The sequence below is a fragment of the Clupea harengus genome, chromosome 5 (assembly GCF_900700415.2).
Source record: "Clupea harengus chromosome 5, Ch_v2.0.2, whole genome shotgun sequence".
Lineage (NCBI taxonomy): Eukaryota > Metazoa > Chordata > Actinopteri > Clupeiformes > Clupeidae > Clupea > Clupea harengus.
In genome coordinates this window covers 2058903-2077106 of record NC_045156.1, presented here as the reverse complement: position 1 = coordinate 2077106, position 18204 = coordinate 2058903, and the positions used below count along the sequence as shown (strand labels likewise).

General features: G+C 45.0%; 2 protein-coding genes across 8 annotated transcripts in view; both read right to left on the bottom strand.

Moving 5' to 3' along the window:
- itga7 (integrin, alpha 7) overlaps window positions 1–7740 on the bottom strand; it is a 34032-nt gene extending 26292 nt beyond the window's left edge. For all 3 annotated transcript variants that reach the window (XM_031567262.2, XM_031567263.2, XM_031567264.2), the window contains exon 1: window positions 7087–7740. In XM_031567262.2, coding sequence (XP_031423122.1) covers window positions 7087–7316 — 230 coding nt within the window. In that variant the 5' untranslated portion in view covers window positions 7317–7740. The remainder of the gene's footprint in view (window positions 1–7086) is intronic.
- Window positions 7741–12355: 4615 nt separating this feature from the next.
- Window positions 12356–18204, bottom strand: part of elmo2 (engulfment and cell motility 2) — a 28384-nt gene continuing 22535 nt past the window's right edge. For all 5 annotated transcript variants that reach the window (XM_031567266.2, XM_031567265.2, XM_031567267.2 and 2 more), the window contains 9 exons: window positions 17920–18024; window positions 17355–17463; window positions 16768–16904; window positions 16286–16449; window positions 15847–15959; window positions 15411–15518; window positions 14978–15060; window positions 14565–14642; window positions 12356–14383 (listed from right to left, as the gene is read on the bottom strand). In XM_031567266.2, coding sequence (XP_031423126.1) covers window positions 14183–14383; window positions 14565–14642; window positions 14978–15060; window positions 15411–15518; window positions 15847–15959; window positions 16286–16449; window positions 16768–16904; window positions 17355–17463; window positions 17920–18024 — 1098 coding nt within the window. In that variant the 3' untranslated portion in view covers window positions 12356–14182. The remainder of the gene's footprint in view (window positions 14384–14564; window positions 14643–14977; window positions 15061–15410; window positions 15519–15846; window positions 15960–16285; window positions 16450–16767; window positions 16905–17354; window positions 17464–17919; window positions 18025–18204) is intronic.

Below are 18204 nucleotides of genomic sequence, written 5' to 3'. Positions count from 1 at the left end.
CCCCAATCCCCTGTAGGCCTTTCCCTAAGACGCGCCATGGGAGAGAGGAACGGCAGCAGAATGCTAAAGAGATCTGAAAGAGCGCACACCGGGGATGAAAGGTGATGTGATGGTCTGTGCATATGTGGTGTGTGTGTGTATCTGCATGCATTTGTGTGTTAGAAACATGGGAAAAATTGTCTGTGTGTCTGTGTGTGTATGTATGTGTTCATGCCTGTGTGTTTATGTTGTGTGTGTTTGTGTGTGTTTGTGTGTGTGTGTGTGTGTGTGTGTGTGTGTGTGTGTGTGTGTGTGTGTGTGTGTGTGAGAGAGAGAGAGAGAGAGAGAGAGAGAGAAAGAGATGGAGCAAGAGTGAGTGAGTGACTAAATGAGTGAGAGAGAGAGAGAGAATGCATTTGTGGATTTATGCATGCACACATCCGCTGCACCAAGTCCCCTGCCCTCCATTCTAGTTCAGTTTAAAAGACATAAACTGCACAACTTAGGATAGTACCAGCCCTACATTTAAGAGGTCTGCTCATGAATGGGAGAGCAGAGGTGCCACAACACCGACAGACGAGTGACGGCTTGAAAAGAAAGAAAGGAGAAAAAATAATGAATTGATTTAAGAGGGGAGAGGGCCTAGGGGTCATTGTCAGCCCCAAAGCCGCCTTTCAAAAGGAGACTTTGTTTTGCCATTTTGATGTAAATCAGCCTGCTGAAATCACTCAATGTGTTTGGAATGTGTGAAGGAGTTGCACTGTGCCCTTTTCCAAACAGAATCAACAATGTGCTGTTGCTAGGACACTGCTACTGTACGTCCAGAGGATCTCTCGCAGCTACCTTAATGCGATGCAGGGCAAGAAAATAAATCCCACTTTATTTTGCCCTTGCATTTCCAATGCAGCATGCATTTGGTACATTAATACAATCGACCTGATACCCAATGGATTTAACTTTTTAATACAATCTTATCTTTGTAAATATCTGGATGCATTCTTAATGCATTTGTTACTTTAAATAATAATATACTTGGACTGCACTATATTGGAATGGGTGCTCCCAAAGCCATCCATCTTCCATTTGATATTGTTTTTATTTGATTTGAAGATATCTCTTCATGTGTCTATTTGTGTGTGTGTGGGTCTCTCTCTCTCTCTCGGTGTGTGTGTGTGTGTGTGTGTGAGAGAGAGAGAGAGAGAGAGAGAGAGAATAAAAAATAAAATAAAAAAAGAGCTGTCTGCTGGAGCCCCCTGACAGTCCTGAAAGGGTTAATGCTATTCTGAATAAACGTCCCTGGTTCCTGGTCTGAAATAGCCGTCATCCCCTCTAATAATGGCAGGAGAGGGGATCTAATGCATGGCCCTCCCCCAGCAACCTGACTCCCCTGGGCGTGGGTGGAAGTCAGCGCTGGAGGGTTCACTGACACCTACACCCGCCAAAGGAGGGCAGGGGCAACCAGGCAGGAGCCAGGAAACGGCCCGGGTCAACAAGCCAAAGAGAGATACCCTGTTTGCAAATGTACATAGCATGTAAACAAAGTGTCTGCGCTAATATAGAGCTGTGTTGCCACGGAGACGTAACCAGGGGAGACACGGGGTCCATCAAAGTACGCAGTATCATTTATTATACGTGGCCGCCATCAGTGGCTGGGTTATGTCTAAGAGCAAGTGTATCATTTCCAGGCTGCCACCACATTTAAAATATGTATTTTTCCGGTCAAAGGCTACCGGTTCTCCCCATTCCAATCACACAGCACAATGACAAAGCCACTCAGCTGGAGAAGCCGTTTCTGAAGTCATTTAGACAAAGTACCCATATAGTCTTAGTGACAAGCCATTTAAGTTGAAGAAGCCGCTCTCCGTTACACAAGCATGTCAGGGCATAAATATGATTTATACTCTGGCATCTTCCCTGAAGTGGAGCATTTAAATATATAGATGAGCTCAGTTTAAAGAGAGAGGAAGGGAGGGGGATTCACTTGCCGTTGGTGAGTCCATGGGACTCGTTGCTAACGTTAAGGTCTCAAAGGTAATTTTGTTGCCTAATTATGAAACATGAAGATCAATGAGGCTTTTCAGATCATAATGGAGCTTTCACAGAAAAGCTGTGACAAATTATTACCTTAGGCTTATGCGGCTTGAACACTCCAGTTATTCAGCAAAACAAAACAATATGGCAGTGAAACTAAGTAACATGGGAGACCATTTAACATGCCTGCCTTTCGTAGCCAACCCAAGACAAAAGAAGAGCCGAATAAAACATTTTAGATAGATCACATAATGCTTGAGCACTGTTGATGTTTTGACAAGTCCCTACTAAGGTGTTGCTGCTTCAAACAGACTGCTATTTGGTCAGGCCAACCAGGTCTGTAAACACAAACTCCAACTGAACAAGCTCCCTCAAGCCTGTCCTGGTTGGTGATATGACTGATGGTATGACTGCAGAGCTTTTCATTAGCCACTGTAATTGACACAGCCACTAATAGCCCTGCTGTATCTGGGGGGGTTTCATGCACTTTGCCATCTTTACCACCTGTGCTGCTTTCCTGACACACCACGTATTTGACTGCTTAATCATGTTGTGGACATAGTGTCTCTCTAGTCTAGTCCCAACTCCCCAGCCCCCGGTCTCCTCGTACACCACTCAAGGCAATGGGCTACCTGATCTGCAGCAGTGTAGCATCCCACCTATAGCCTTGTCAACAGTTAACAGGAAGGAGAGGTATAGTAAACAATCTGGGAAACAACTTAGCCTGGAGAGCACAGGAAATGGCTGAAACATATCGACCACAGGGCACATTGTCACAGAAGAGCTGAGAGGTATTCAAACAAGGCGTACCAGGTTAAGCATGACCAACTCAGGACATCAGAGCACAGGGTACTATGCAACTACAATATGGTTTGCTTCAGCAGCACTTTCAAGCTGTTTGCTGTTTCTCATTCAAACACAGTCACCTGGCCAAGTCTGTTGACATGTGGAAGGTGAGATTTGTGATGTGAATTCTGTGCCATCCATCAAAACACAAGTGCCAAAAACACCCTCCTGTGAAGTGGAAACATTTTCAGACGAGATAGAGAGAATATGTTTAACTCCCTTCTATCTTCTGGCAAAGAGTTATTACAGGAGCCAACTCTCATAGCAAGTATAAATAGACAGTGCATGTTGTCTGAGAATAGAATGTTGTAATGTAGTAACCAAGACCACGACAGAACCCTCACATCTGTGCCCTGAGTAACAATGAGAAAAACAACAACATTTGCAACCCTGAAATTCACAGCCGGCACTGAATGACACTGACAGATCAAGAAGATCTCTCACTCCTCCACTGATCTGACAGGCCTGGCAACCCCCCCTCTCAGTCCCCTGAAGTGAAACACACCACTGCTCGCTTCCTTCCTTCCAAGCACCCTTTTGGATCACCTTACTGTCAGTCGGTCAATAGAGGGGAGCTCTATGCTATGCGAGCTGACAGGGGATGGGGGGTTGTCTGGAGACACAGTCATACACTAGACAATGTTAGTATGGTGGGAGATAAGCCAGCACCCCCCCCCAATGCCAGCGGGCATTCCACACACACACACATACACAAACAGCGTCTAAAAGTGATAGCTGGCAGTTATACTGGCGTGACATGGGGCTGGTTACTTGAAGTGGCTGGAGGTGATATTCTGGACGTCAGGACTGAATCACCTGAGTCATTCCTGAGATGGTATTTAGGGCTTAGAGACACAGGCTTAGTTTTCACCCCAAACCAAAGAGAAAATGGAACATAATGGCCATCAGCTAAAAGAACCCAAACTTCTCTCACATAAAGAGAAGAAGCACCAGTCACAACCGAGTCACGCAGATCCAATAACTCCAGCCTGGCCCTAGGCTAAGCAAAACTGGCAGCACTTGGGCTGCAAACAAGACACTCTTGTGAAGCGTGAGTGAAGAGACAAGATTTTCTTGTGAAGACGGATATCTCGTTATTTTGATTAGTCATGCCACAGACGCACTGCATTTTGTTCCCTGAATAGTGACACCTCTTTGAGGGGGACCCGTGGGTGATGCCACTGTTATTGATATGGTTGGGGCTTTCAAGGATACAAAAGGCTGATTCAGACCCATCTCAATGCCCCTGATAAAGTTACGACATCTCTGAGTCATTTATTTTTAATACCACTCTTATGACATATTAGTCATACAGTAATGCTTTTCTTTGCCTTTCTCTATGTCCATATTTATTGGCTGTGACTAATATGTTTCTTAAGATTTATGACAACTTTCTGTGTGCACCCTGCTTGCTACCAAAGGATAGGAGAGTGAAAGGCCATCAAGGATGCTGGTATCTCTTAATTACACAACTTCCAGGCATCAATACTGTAAGTACTGACAAACATGACTCAGGGTCATCTCTGGTCAATGCCAGTGTGTAGAAGTGAGTCATATAAGTGACCAAAGCTTCCCGATAGCTGAAGACTGCATGCACAGAAACATACCCCACCTCCTGCCAAACAAACACACACTCACTTACACACGCGCACACACACACACACAAATACACACACACACACACACAAACACACACTCACTCACATATGCTCACAGGCCTCAACCAATATCTCTACATACTAAATCCTACACAGAGAGAAACATATGAACCCAAAGACACACATATCTACACACACACACACACATAAAAAAGCATACCCTCGCACACACACACACACAAACACACACACACACACACACACACACACACACACACACACACACACACACACACACACACACACACACACACACACACACGAAAAAGCATACCCTCACACACACACACACACACACACACACACACGCACACACACTCACACACACATGAAAAAGTATACCCTCACACATTTGCACACCCTCACACAGGCGACAGGGTGACTCCACTGTGAGTAAACTGAGAATGCAGCACTTCCCATGCCTGTTAAATATGGAGCACTTAAACAGGGCCTGCGGTAAATTAACACTGACTACCTCCCTCCATGAAAAAGGCTGCTGTCAACTAGACAGAGGAGGAAGGTTGGAAGAGTTATAATCTGACAGACACAGACATACTGTATGCACAGGTGCACAATAAGAGGGAGAAAAACAATGAGGATGTGAACAAAAAAATCCCCCCCAAGAAAAAAAAGAAGAAGAAATGACTTGACGCTATTATCGTTATACAGTTATGGACAAGCTGTCTGTGTGATGAGTCCCAGACAGACACGGTTTTCCCCATAAACCTTAAACCTCTGGCTCTTAGTGGACTTGGGTGCCACGAAGCTAAGAGGTAAAAAGCTGCACAGCGGAACTCATTTTACCGGCCAACTCAAACACATGCCCTCACCTTCACACAGAGCATGTATACAAAGACAAAGCCTTTACTACCGTTATAAATGTTGCTCTGAAAAAGGGTTATTGTCAAGGCTAAAAGACCCTATCTTGGACTGTCCCAGCTAGTTTTAAAAGTAAGTTCATATAAGAAGATCACCTATCATACACATTTTGTGTGAAAGATACAAATATGTGTGTATACAGTCTATACATGAACAATGATACTAGTTGATAGATATATATATAATAATATATATATATAATATATATATAAAGATATACAAGATATATATATATATATAGATACATTTTTGGTATGTACTTTGCAGCAAAAGTAAAATAATATCCAAATGAAACTGAGCTGACTTATAGCTATAGGTCACAAGAGGAGATGAAAGCAGCATTCCCACCAGATGACATGCAGCACATCAGGCCCATCATCAGCCCAGTCTGCCTGCCCGCCTGCCTGCCTGCCGTCATCATTTATTCATGGGCCGGACGGACCACGGGCCTTCGTTTATTCCAGTAACACCATTACCAATCAATGAGCAAAGCCACTGACAGCAGCCCCGCAGCGTCACTCAAAGCCTGAGTGAGCCACTCACTTCCCCCTGGAAGGCACTGCTGAGTCAGGGCCATAGCTCACTCACTCAAACCTGTGTGTGTCATTCCAATCATCCAGCCATGAAGACCTGTAGGACTGATTGGATATCTATTACACGTATACGTCTAAAACACCTCTCCACACATAAAATCCCTTAAGTGTATGTTGAGGTTTTGGTTTGTCACTGTCTCTCTCTCTCTCTCTCTCTCTCTCTCTCTCTCTCTCTCTCTATTTCTCTCTCTCTCTCTCTCCTTCCTCTACACCTCCTCTCCCTCCTCCAGGGTTCTAGCTGCTGATTCAGCATGGTGGCCTCACCCACACGGACCTGGCATGCCCACTGCCCCATCAATCAGGCCCACTTAAACAAGGCTGTGGCCGCCCACAGACCCACAGCGCATAACCGTAATGAAACTCCGGTACCCTACTGCACTCCACTAAATCACCCCGCGCGATGTAATATCAATGAGATGCAGGAGCAGAGAGCTAGAGAAAGAGGAGGAGGAGGAGGAGGAGAGGAAATAAGATAAGCACACAAATACAAACCTCTGATTGGCACTCAAATGCAGTGTCCTCTCTGTGACCAATACAGTTTGTGTCAAAGATGTATAGCACTCAAAGATGCAAAGGACTTAGCCACTGAAATGTGGAGAGTATGACATCTTCTGAGTATGAAATCTTCAGAGGCATATTATACATAGAAGAACACGCATAGGCAACTAGTAAATGGGCAAAAACTTTGGACGCATTCAATTACACACATTAAATCTAGATTGGCTCACAGAGCAATTAAGTCTCAACAACTGACTCAGTGAATACTCCAGAGGAACACTGTGTATAAATGAACCAATATCTATTCCACAAGCCCACCCACAAACACTAATAGCTTAGGACTGACAAACTGACATACACTTCGTTAGTGATAAACGTAGTAAGGGTTTTCACACACAGTCACACTAAAACACCAGCTAATTAACTAACTGCAGCTATTTAGCTAGCATGTTAGCAAACATCAATTCTTCAGTAGCCCATTAAAATCAGAAGCGCTTTAACACACACACACACACACACACACACACACACACACACACACACACACACACACACACACACACACACACACACCACACACACACACACACATATTCACTCACCAGCTCTTTGATTCTGGTGTGAGTTGCTGGTGCAGAGCGAGGGAGAAGCCAAAGAAGCTGCTCGGCGCCCCCTCCTTGATGAGTGGAGCCGAGGTGTCCAGGTTAAAGGCTGATCCCAGTCCACAGAGCAGCGCCAGCAGGACACAGATGCCCCAGCCCAGTCCCCAGCTCCAGGCCAGGGCTCTGGGGGAGCGAGGGACCTCTCCTCTGTGTGTGTGCTGAGGTGCCATGGTCAAAGCAGAGCTCCTGTGTCAGGGTCCCTGTCTCTGTGTCTCTGTGTGTGTGTCTCTCTCCCCCCCCCCACGGGCACAGTGTTGTCCCGTTCCCGCTGAGGTCCGATTCCCCTGCGGGGCCCTTGTTCTTTTAGCACCGGAGCAGCATAAAACACAGGAGTTGTGCTGATCTCTCTCTCTGTCTGTCCTCCCCCCTCCCGGCCTCCACTCTCTCTCTCTCTCTCTCTCTCTCTCTTGTTCCCCTTGTCTCTCTCAGCCTTTTTCTTTTGCTCTGCTGTCCCGTCCGTTTGCTCCTGTCAGTCTGAGAGCAGCCTGAGAAAATGTGGCTGTGTGCTAGTTTACGTGTGTGCGCGCGTGTGTTTGTGAGTGTGTGTGAGTGAGAGAGTAACTGAGTGAGTGAGCGTGCATGCATGCATGCATGTGTGTGTGTGTGTGTGTGCGCTGGGCTACCCCCTCCTCCTCGCTCTCTCGCTCGTTCTGTGAGAGACAGAGGACAAGTGCCTTGAATAGCCCGCTCACTCCTCCCCCCTCTCTCCCTCTCCCTCTCCCTCTCCCTCTCTCTGTCTCCCTCTCTCTCTCTCTCTCCCCCCTCCTCAGCTGACATCAACACTCAAGGGACCCGTGCCAAAATACCAGGCAAGGTTGTCAAGATACTTGGACTGGGCTGAATAAAAGAGATGGGACGAAAAGAAAGCAGAGGGTTTGATCTGTTGACCGGAGCCCCGTCCAAACTGCCAGTCCTGGATCAGCAGAGCTGAGAGCTGCCCGCAGGTGCAGGGATCACACGGAGAATGAGAGAGAGAAAGAGAAAGAGAGAGAGAGAGAGAGAGAGAGAGAGAGAACAACGTGCACAGTCCAAAACAAGGAAAGAAATCATGGAGATGAGGCAGGAGACTCCATAGGAATTTTTTGGTTCTGTGACGAAAAACATGCTTGAGTGCTTTGAACATCGCCAACTTTTACTGATTTGACCTGACCCTGTGTAACAATAAGAGCCAAACAGGCACACTGACCCATAAGAGAGGCAAGCTCACATCATATTTTAGGGCCTCTGAAGTTGATTGACAGGCTGTATGTGGCAGAGGAGGCATGCTCCAAGAAGTGAAGCGAACATGATTGAGAAAATTAAACGCTTACAGTAACAATCAGGGGCCACAATGAAATCACGCAAGTAGATGACACGATTTAGGGACCAGAGCGGTTACAGGAAATTTGATGAAGAAAATTATTCCTCCCCACGAAACAGCTACCGGCCCCAATGGAGGCATGTGTGTGGATAATATGATTTGGGAGAAGAGGACGTAATTATCAGACAGTGGCCGTAGGATATACGCAACTCCCCAACCATGTTCATTAAGTTCCAGTCCTGGTCACACCCTGGAAGAGAGAAGCAATGCGGGGTGGGTGGGATGCACCCGCAGGGACGGAGAGGGAGAGACCACCAGAAGAGAGACACACAGTCCCCCTCCTGTCCTGGCGAGCTCCTCACTCTGAGCAAAGTCAAGGGTGTCCACTGCAGGCACTCAGGCGCATGCTGCATTGTCAACATTGTGGGAGCGCTCGCCCACAGTTGTTCTGATTGGACCAGCTGATTCTCCTCTATCTCTCTCTCTCTCTCTCTCTCTCTCTCTCTCTCTCTCGCTCTCTCTCTCATTCTCCCCCTCTGACCTTCTGCAGCTGTCATTTATGACCGGGCCAGCTCAGTGAAATGCATCTGCCCATTGACCATGTCACGACCACACTGCTCACGTTCACTGCTACATTTCAATGTAATGAATAAATCATATATACATTCAGCAAGCAGAATTACATACATTCAATCATGCATTCAGTGAGTACCCCTTAAAACAGCATAGAGATTTAAAGGTTGGGTTCACATAACCTGAGTAGAGCGTGCAGTTCCAGATCTAAGAGAGATTACAATTAAAGACCTGCAGCTGCATATCCATCCACAGTAGCATTTGTCATAGTTGCTCCAGGTCTGCAGTGTTGGCTATGCTGTGCTGTGGTGCTCTGCTGCCCTGAGGTGGCGGGTTTGCCTGCAGGGTCCCAGACCCTCATACAGCAGGACCCTGTCCAATACTCCCTCTAGAGGGTGATCTAGGTAAATGCAGCAGGGATTCAGGGATAGCCCGAGCTACAGGAGATTCTTCAATCGGTTGGGTTTTGTCAGCGTAGCGTGGGTGGTACGTGCTTCAAAGTGAATAGTTTGGCACTCCAGAGCATGGACCCACTGATCAACCATAATGGAGTAACGTTCATTCCCAGGCGAAGCTCCAACACAAACTCATCCTGAGGACAAATTCAAGTCAAGCACAGTCACACGCCCATCCTTGGTGCCAGTATTGTTGTAATTTGTATGAGATGCTTGAGCAAACTGCCATCACACTTGGCTTAAGACATGGGAACAGCTAGTTTCCAGGGGGACACTGCTTCTTTGATTAGCTTTCACTCATCAGTAATGCTTTCCAGGCCTTGTGGTCCGTGGGAGTAGATCATCTTTGGACAATTCAAACACACTGCTGGGTATGCTTACACTTTCCATCTGTCAAACATGTCTCACCTATTCGTGCTGGAATGATCTAAAAAATAAGTTGGCAATGATTAGTGCATCTCTTCAATACTGGATTAAACTATCTCAAAGAAAAATACACAGTTGAAAATGTGTTTGCTATAGTCTCACATACTTGTTTATCTGTTGTGTGGAGGCTGCTGGTAGTTTTAATCAGTTGACAATACAGGATATGTGAGAAAATACAAGTGAATCTAAGCTAAGTCCTCCTCAACATAATTATTTGTAAACCCTATTCTCACACACAGGTCACAATGTCCATGCCAGTCAGTCATCCATGTTTATTTTCTGTCTGGGCTAATTTTCCTAAGAGCTCAGAGTTCACATTCAAAATAAACAAAGTGACGATAAGAATTACAGTCCTAATACCGCTTCTGTTATTTCACTTTAGTCCGCATTCTAATTCTTAGGTGGGTTTTCCCATCTATAGAATCTTTTTAAACTTGCTTTTTTTTTTTTTTTTTGGAGAAATCAGTATAGCCAAGGCAATCAGGGTGGGCCTGTAATTATCCAAAGTCACGTTTGACCTTTGACCCTAAAACCTCCTGGATGCATACATCTCATCTCCTCAGAGGAGCCCGGATGAAAACTAAGCACTTGCTGTGATATTACAGTCAGGGGAGAGGGCAAGCCTTCAGGCCTGGGGGGCACACCAACATCAACACTGGGCCTGGCCTCTTCCTCGTCACAGGCTTCGTGACTGGTCCTGTCCAGTGGGCACACAACACAATCGCAGCATGCTGAGACCGTGTCATCACTCTCCAGTGCACAAGGGGTAATTGTTCCCATATTTATCTGAGATTCTTCACAGAACTGTATGAAAACTCCGTATTAAGCCTGACTGCATCTTATAATATTTTTGTTACATTCTTTAAACTGGTGTATAGTGGAGTCTGGTCATTGCACACTGTTTGGCCTGATATAAGGCCAAAATAAGGAATACAAAAAACACCCACGGAGCCCATCCTTCCATAGGAATGGAATCAGACTCCGGAGATTAAGGAAGAGGGCAGGAACCTGGAAAAAGGGAACGGGAACGGAGGTGATCCTTTGCAAATGTCAAGAATATCTCAATGGCAGCTTGGGCAGACAGCCCAGAATGCAGAGCAAAGCTGAAGGAAGAGCAGGGGGGGATGAATAGTGAGTGATGGGGCGCAGCCTTGTGAGTCTCTGTGTGTGTGGGTGTACATGTGTTTAAGAGACAGAGTGATAGACACAGAGTGATAAACCAAAGAAAGAGAGAGAGACGGAGAAAGTAAGAACGAATAAAACTAAAGAGCCTTGATGTTAGGCATCCCTGTGCTCATTAGTAGTCGTAGCCACACTTCAAGGAGAGCACTTATTTTTAGCTGGCAGTGCCTCAGGGAAGCTGTGTTTATTTCCCCTCACTTACCCCTTTTAGCCCACGACCTCCTTATGGTTGCTGCCGTCACTGCAGACAGCACTGCTACTGTAAGCTATTGATTCACGGGCGGGAGAATGGAGATCGCATCTCCATGCAAATCGCAAGGTTGCAAATGAGCACTCGATCCAGGCATGTCGTTTGAGGCAACCGTAGCTGATGAAATAGGGTTTCTGTTGGCTCTTTTGCCTACAGTCTCATGCGCACTGCAATGACATAATCAATGTGAAAAAGGGCATTTTGATAACAGAGAATCCCAATGATACTTGCTGTGTATTCAGGGTGAAGTGGAGCTTCTCAGGATGGTCTCTACAAATAGACTGTTGAGGTCGGAAAGGAATTCATCATGGATTATCTTCGAGGGGTAAAACGGAATGTCTTGTCTGTGTATTACGGACTCAGTAACTGCAAATGAAGTTGCTCAAGCTCTATAGTTCATTACAAGGCTGTGATAGCCTTTATCTGACCTCAACACAGCAAACCAAGTTTGCCCATAGATTAGTTCCTAGTGGGCCTTATATAATATGAATATATTTTGTGCTGTTGAAATTCGAATGTCCCCTTCCCCCTGGTGTACTGTATGGGTTTAAATAATGAACAATTCAGACTTGACTGTGATCATACAGTATTTCTGCATTTTGTGGTAAAGCGTTGCTTGTGTGCGCAGGCAGCTATACCCATTTGTGGTACAGCTGCATGGCTGACTGCATGAATGTCTGTAAATCACGGCCACGAGGTGATCATTGAGGGCTTGTGAGAAGCCTGTTTACTTTCTTAATTATGGCAGACCACGCTGCAGTTTAAGACTATAGTTAGCTATTAATGAGTCAAAACCAGACTGAATAAGCTAGTTCACTGTAGTCATACTGAGGTAAAATATTCATAGGAAAAACTATTCACTCACACACACACATATAAATATAAATATAACTGACCATCTACAAAGGAAATGCTGTCTGAATTTGACAATGACTCAGAGATTAGACAGATATACTTTGCATCCATTATACTGAGAAATCAGTGTATTTGCAGAAGGAAATGAACACTTTTCAACTCTGGTAGTGACCAATTAAACTTTGCATTTTATTCACAAACGGATGACAAGTATTTCAATAAGGCAGCACAATATATACAGACACTGATTTATATATGAATACCATATTTAAACTTTAAAATGTTGTTATTTCTCCACTAACAACATGTCAATCACTACCATCACAAGCCTTGACAGGGCCATGGTTAAGTCATGTAGTAAGATCGAGCACTCTCCCAGGTTTTGAACAGGTCACCAGTGATCCCCTTTTCTCAGCGGCCTTCACGTCTAAGCTCCAAAGCCAACATCAGCTGGTCATGACATCAGACGTGGGTTTCCTTTAGTGTCGCTGTGCAAAAACATTCCTTCATAAACCAGAACCACACAGAGCCTAAAGTAGAGGCGACATCATTGAGGAATCACACAGAAAAAAACATACTGGACATGATGTCCATGATAAATCACCAGCAACCTTCACAATGTACTGAGCCAGACAGATTAGCTTTCCCATTCGCATGATATGTATGTAATTAAAAGCCAATGTTACCGTTGGTGTACCAAGAATTGCATTTATCAGCCAAGTCATGCACCTGTGGATCCTTCAAGGCAGGCTTCTCATAACAATTTTTGTGAACATCCAATTCAAGGATTTCTAATCTCTGCAATTGTATTCCGAAAAAAGCACCAACACATTTGTGTCCTCAGCCCCCAAACTAACAAATGATTCAATTAATCTTGGCATTATATGCTTGACCTCTGACTTAATCACTGCTTTCATTTTCTTTTGTAAAAGTGATAAAGTCGGATCAAGGCTCGTGGACCTGGTTTGTGGTTAAAGGACTTGAAGCTAGGAGAACATTTGCCATCTGAAGTACCACGTAAACAAGCTAACTTCTTGAGTGCAACCAATTCCCATCAACCTTTACTCTGATTTTATGCAAACGTTGATAGTAAAATTCAAGCTCTCTCCAGGACTTTTGTTACGTTTACTATACTTTCAAGTCCTTGAATACAAATCCACTTCAGTTACTTTCAAGGTATCCAAAAACACTGTTACAGTCTAAATACAAACTTGGGTTGCTTCAGAGCATACATTCCTTTAGCTTAACGACTTCATGCATTTGTCAGGTTTGTACACCATCCGGTGTACCACAGGGCATGACATGGTTCATTCTCTGAACTCCACACTCCTAACAACAGTAATGACTGGAATTTGGAGTGTAGTTGGTAAAAGAGCTGCAATTTGGGGGTTTTCTTGCATCCGTGCAACATTCCCAACTTGGGGGAAATCATACCGTCCCGGTCCTGTCAATCACAGCTCTCACTGGCACCATTTACAAAAATATAATTCTATTCCAAATAATAAACGTTGATTGAGATTAGTAGAGAGTAAATAGACTTTTTTTCTCCATGTCTGCAAATACCTGGTCCCTGCAAAACAGACTCATATGGATGGGCAAGGTTAAAAAAAAAAAAAAGACTATTAAAACACTGTCGTCATTACAGAGGGACGTGCAGGTAAAGAGTTGAAGTAAACACAGGAACACATCTGATAAGGCCTTAAGTGATCCATAAAATTAAATGATCACTTTATGAGAGAACGTTTTGCACTATTCTGCAGGAATTACTTGAGGGCAGCTTTATGTCAAAATATTTTTTTCTCTCGACAGTGACGATCTGTAAAGAGTTTGAATGATCTCACCCTACATTTTGTCTTATATGATTCTAAGATGCAGGCCAGTCTCTCTCACACACAAAGTCACAGACAGAAACACTCTCGCGTGCACACACACACACCCACACACACACACCCCCCCCACACACAAACACACACACACACACACACACACACACACTCAGCCATAGTTGTAGGTGAAGTTGTAGGTGCTGGGCTCTTTGGGCACAGGGGGCGGGGCTTCAGGGATGGTGATGTTCTCCAGGTCCAGTAGGCGGAGCTTCATCTCCATGCTGATGAGCGTGTCCAAGTCGCTGCGTGTCAGGTCACTCCCCATCTCCCTCCCCAACAGGGCACACAGGCCATCTGTCCAGATGCAGTACTGCACACACACACACACCACACCACACACACACACACACACACACACACGCAAAACAGACATGTACATTTTAGCCAGCCAAATTACAGTGGTAGTAACAAATGACCGTGATGGAAATCACACACTGTCAATGACCATTACAGTCATTTGCTCTGGTGACGGCGGCATTGGAGGACCTCACCTCGTACTTATTGGGCGCCACAAAGTTGAGTGCCTCATCGGGGTCGTAGAGGATTGAGAATGCTAGCTCCAGCACTTCCTAAAAACCCCAGAGAATAAATCATTAATTGGGGAGCACACTGAGGAGGTTCATTCTACTACAATAAATCTTCCTTTATGAGACAGTGCAGGTGTGCGTGCCTGTGTGTGTGTGTGTGTGTGTGTGTGTGTGTGTGAGTCGGTGTGTGGGTGTGTGTGTGTGTGTGTGTGTGTGTGTGAGTGGGTGTGTGTGTGTGTGTGTGTGTGTGTGAGTGGGTGTGTGTGAGTGTGAGTGTGAGTGGGTGTGTGTGAGTGTGAGTGGGTGTGTGTGTGTGTGTGTGTGTGTGTGTGTGTGTGTGTGTGAGTGAGTGAGTGCGGGGCACTCTCTGAGGATACCTTGTTCTGCTTCAGGGCACTCTTCTCCTTCATGTGAGGACAGTCCTTCCCCGTCACCACGGACTTTATATCAGACACCGGGACTACAGACAAGAGTTCAGTCTGAGTAAGTGCAATGAGTCATCTCTCTGCTCAGTTCCACAGATGTGCCATGAGTGATTAACCGTTTACTAGCAAGAACTCCAAAATACATACAAATGAATTTCAGTGAAGGGCACCAAATCCCATTTGGGTTCTAGGAAATAACTAGCCACCCTCAATGCATGAATATATCGATGCCATTTACAGATAACCAAACGTGTGTTAGAATTTACATCGCTTCAACTCTCAATAGCGTATCAAGTTAATGATTTATTTGTCATCTCTCAGTCTTTAGTCATCACCCTGACAGTTAGAGGTTAGAAGTTCAAAGGTGAAAGGTCAGGACACTCACTCTTGTCAGACAGCATCTCAAAGGGCACCTCCCCCTGAGGGGACTCATCCAGGTCCCCGTAGTGAAGGACCTTGTGGTTCAGAGACAAACGACAGAACCAGAACTTCTCTGTGGACGAGGAGACAGGAAGAGGGGGGAAAAGATTAGTGGTAAACAATGAAACAACAAAAAATATAAACCTCTGCATATGTTACAATCAATCATTTAATTTAAGTGTGCCATCAGAAAAAAAAACATTCCTGTCACAAAACATAATATATATGATGAGATGGGATAGTGTAAAATCTCCCACTTTAGTAAATACACAAATACATATATATATAAGCGGTACACACGTCATTAGTGGCACACGTGTCATAGGCAGTACACACGTCATAGGCAGTACACATGTCGTTCAGGTACACGTGTCATAAGCGGTGTGACTTCTGCGTCTCACCTTGTCTCCTTCGGTTTCCTAACTTGCGGAAACAGCTGCCTTCACACAGCCGATTCAGACGCTGCTGTTTGATCAGCTCCAAGATCTCCGGCTGGATCCGCTCACGGAGCTCACTGAATCACACACACACACACACCCACACACACACACACACACACCCACACCCACACCCCCACCCCCCCCCCCACACACACACACACACACACACACACACAGAAACAGCAGGCCTTCATAAGCAGTGAATACCAACAATGTAAAAATGTGGCGTGAGCACAAAAGGGCAAAAGCACCCAGAGTAAAAGTGCAAGACCCAACCAATACAAGTGTTAGTAAAAGTGAGTGAGTACGTGAGGGTGTGTGTGTGTGTGTGTGTGTGTGTGTGTGTGTGTGTGTGTGTGTGTGTGTGTGTGTGTGTTTGTGCTTGCGTGCGTGCTCTCACATGATGGGGGGAGACTGGAAGTCGTCCTGGTTCATCCTCTCTGACTGTCTGAGGCGCAGGATCTCTGAGTAGCTGAGGGCACGCAGCTTACTCTTCAGCTGGTCCAGAGACGAGGGCTTCAGAGCCAGAGCACGCGTCACCTGCTCCCTCACCACCTGCATCACCTACACACCGCAGAGACCCGGAGAGAGCTGTTACTACATCCATTCACACATTCACACACTGATACACACACACTGACACACACACACGTACTGTACATACACATGAACATATGAGGCTACATTTGTGTTTGTTACACATGCACGCATACAAAATACATGTATATATAAACATATGACATTTATATGTATGCATATCTGTGCAAAAAGTCACATTTCTGTTACATTTTAGATGTAATGTAAATCATTTTCACACACACACACACACACACACACACACACAACCTCTTCACTAGTGGCGTGGGTGAGCTGCTGCCTGACCTTGTTGAAGTCCTCAGCAGTGGCTCTCATCTCCTTCCAGGTCTTGTTGACGAGCTGGATGCACACGCAGAAGAACTCCTCCCAGGCACGGTCGTGGGTGAAGAACATTGGGTGGTAGTCATTACAGCCCTCGTTCGCTGGACCACACACACCATAAGACCACAAGAGTCACAAAATGGCAAAAGAAACGGAAAACCCACACACTGTCTTGTTTTTCCTAAATTACTTGTATTTTGGCTAGGGTTAAACCTTTCAAATAACTGACATTTATTGACCTTTTCACAGAAGCAAAACAGCTGCTGCACAGTTAAAGAACGTAAAGTAGATGGTTGTGATGATAGAACTGTTTACTTGAATGAATAATGAATAAGTGAATTAATTAATTAAATTAATTAGTCATTATAATCTGCTTAATAAGAGTCTACATTATATTTACGTAAAAATGAAAACAAACAAACAAAACAAAAAATCAATGATGATATAACCACAGATTGCTGATGCTTGTGACTTGAATTTATAGGTTGTAAAATGTATGTGCGTGAATGTGTTTGTATGTGTGTGTTTCTTTACTTCATGCCAACACTTACGCAGTTCCCCCACTTGTAGGATCTCACACAGCATTCGCGTAAGCTCGATGGCACACCGGCCAAAAGGACACTCGTGTTTGTCCTCACGACTGCTATTTTCCAGAACAATCTGGGGACGAGGGTGAAAGAGACATCACCTCTTCATTAATAAACTCCTATTCCTTCAAATAAACAGCTGAAGTAAAGTAAAAAAAAAAATAGAACCATACAAGGGGCACTGAATCCAGCTGAAATGATTCACTGGCATTAGTAACATACACAGCGTCAAAACGGTCTTTTAAGGAGTAAGGGTAAGAAAGATGAACATAAGCAACTCCAGATGTTTGCAGATGGACCCTTTAAGCCAGTGCCAAAGCCTGGTGGGAATGCAGGAAAGACGTGATCCAGGAAGGAAAAAAGATGGCTGACATTGCATACTGGGCGGTTTATACACTCCTGTGGAGTTCAGCAGAAACACTAGGAGGAATGCCAGGGGAATAAGGAGATTCCACTGGAAATATCAATGTAAGTTTCTATACTGTTCTATGCTGTTGGTATGCTTTGGTACTTTGGTATAATGCCTCACCCTGATGTAGGTGTCTTGGTGGAGCTTGGCCAGGTAGAGCATGTTGTCCAGGGCCAACATGCCAGGGGGAGTCTGGGTGAAGTCCATGGCTGGGTTTACATGGTTCTGAAAAAACACAGGGAAAATGATAAACGTGTCAAGCAAGACTACACCAGCAGACCGCACCCAGTTCAGTTATTGTATCTTAACAACAAATCATCGACATACTGCTAATTATCTGGCATCAAAGCATACTTAAATCTTGGAGTTACTAGTGTCAACAAATACAGCTGAAAGGATTAGTTT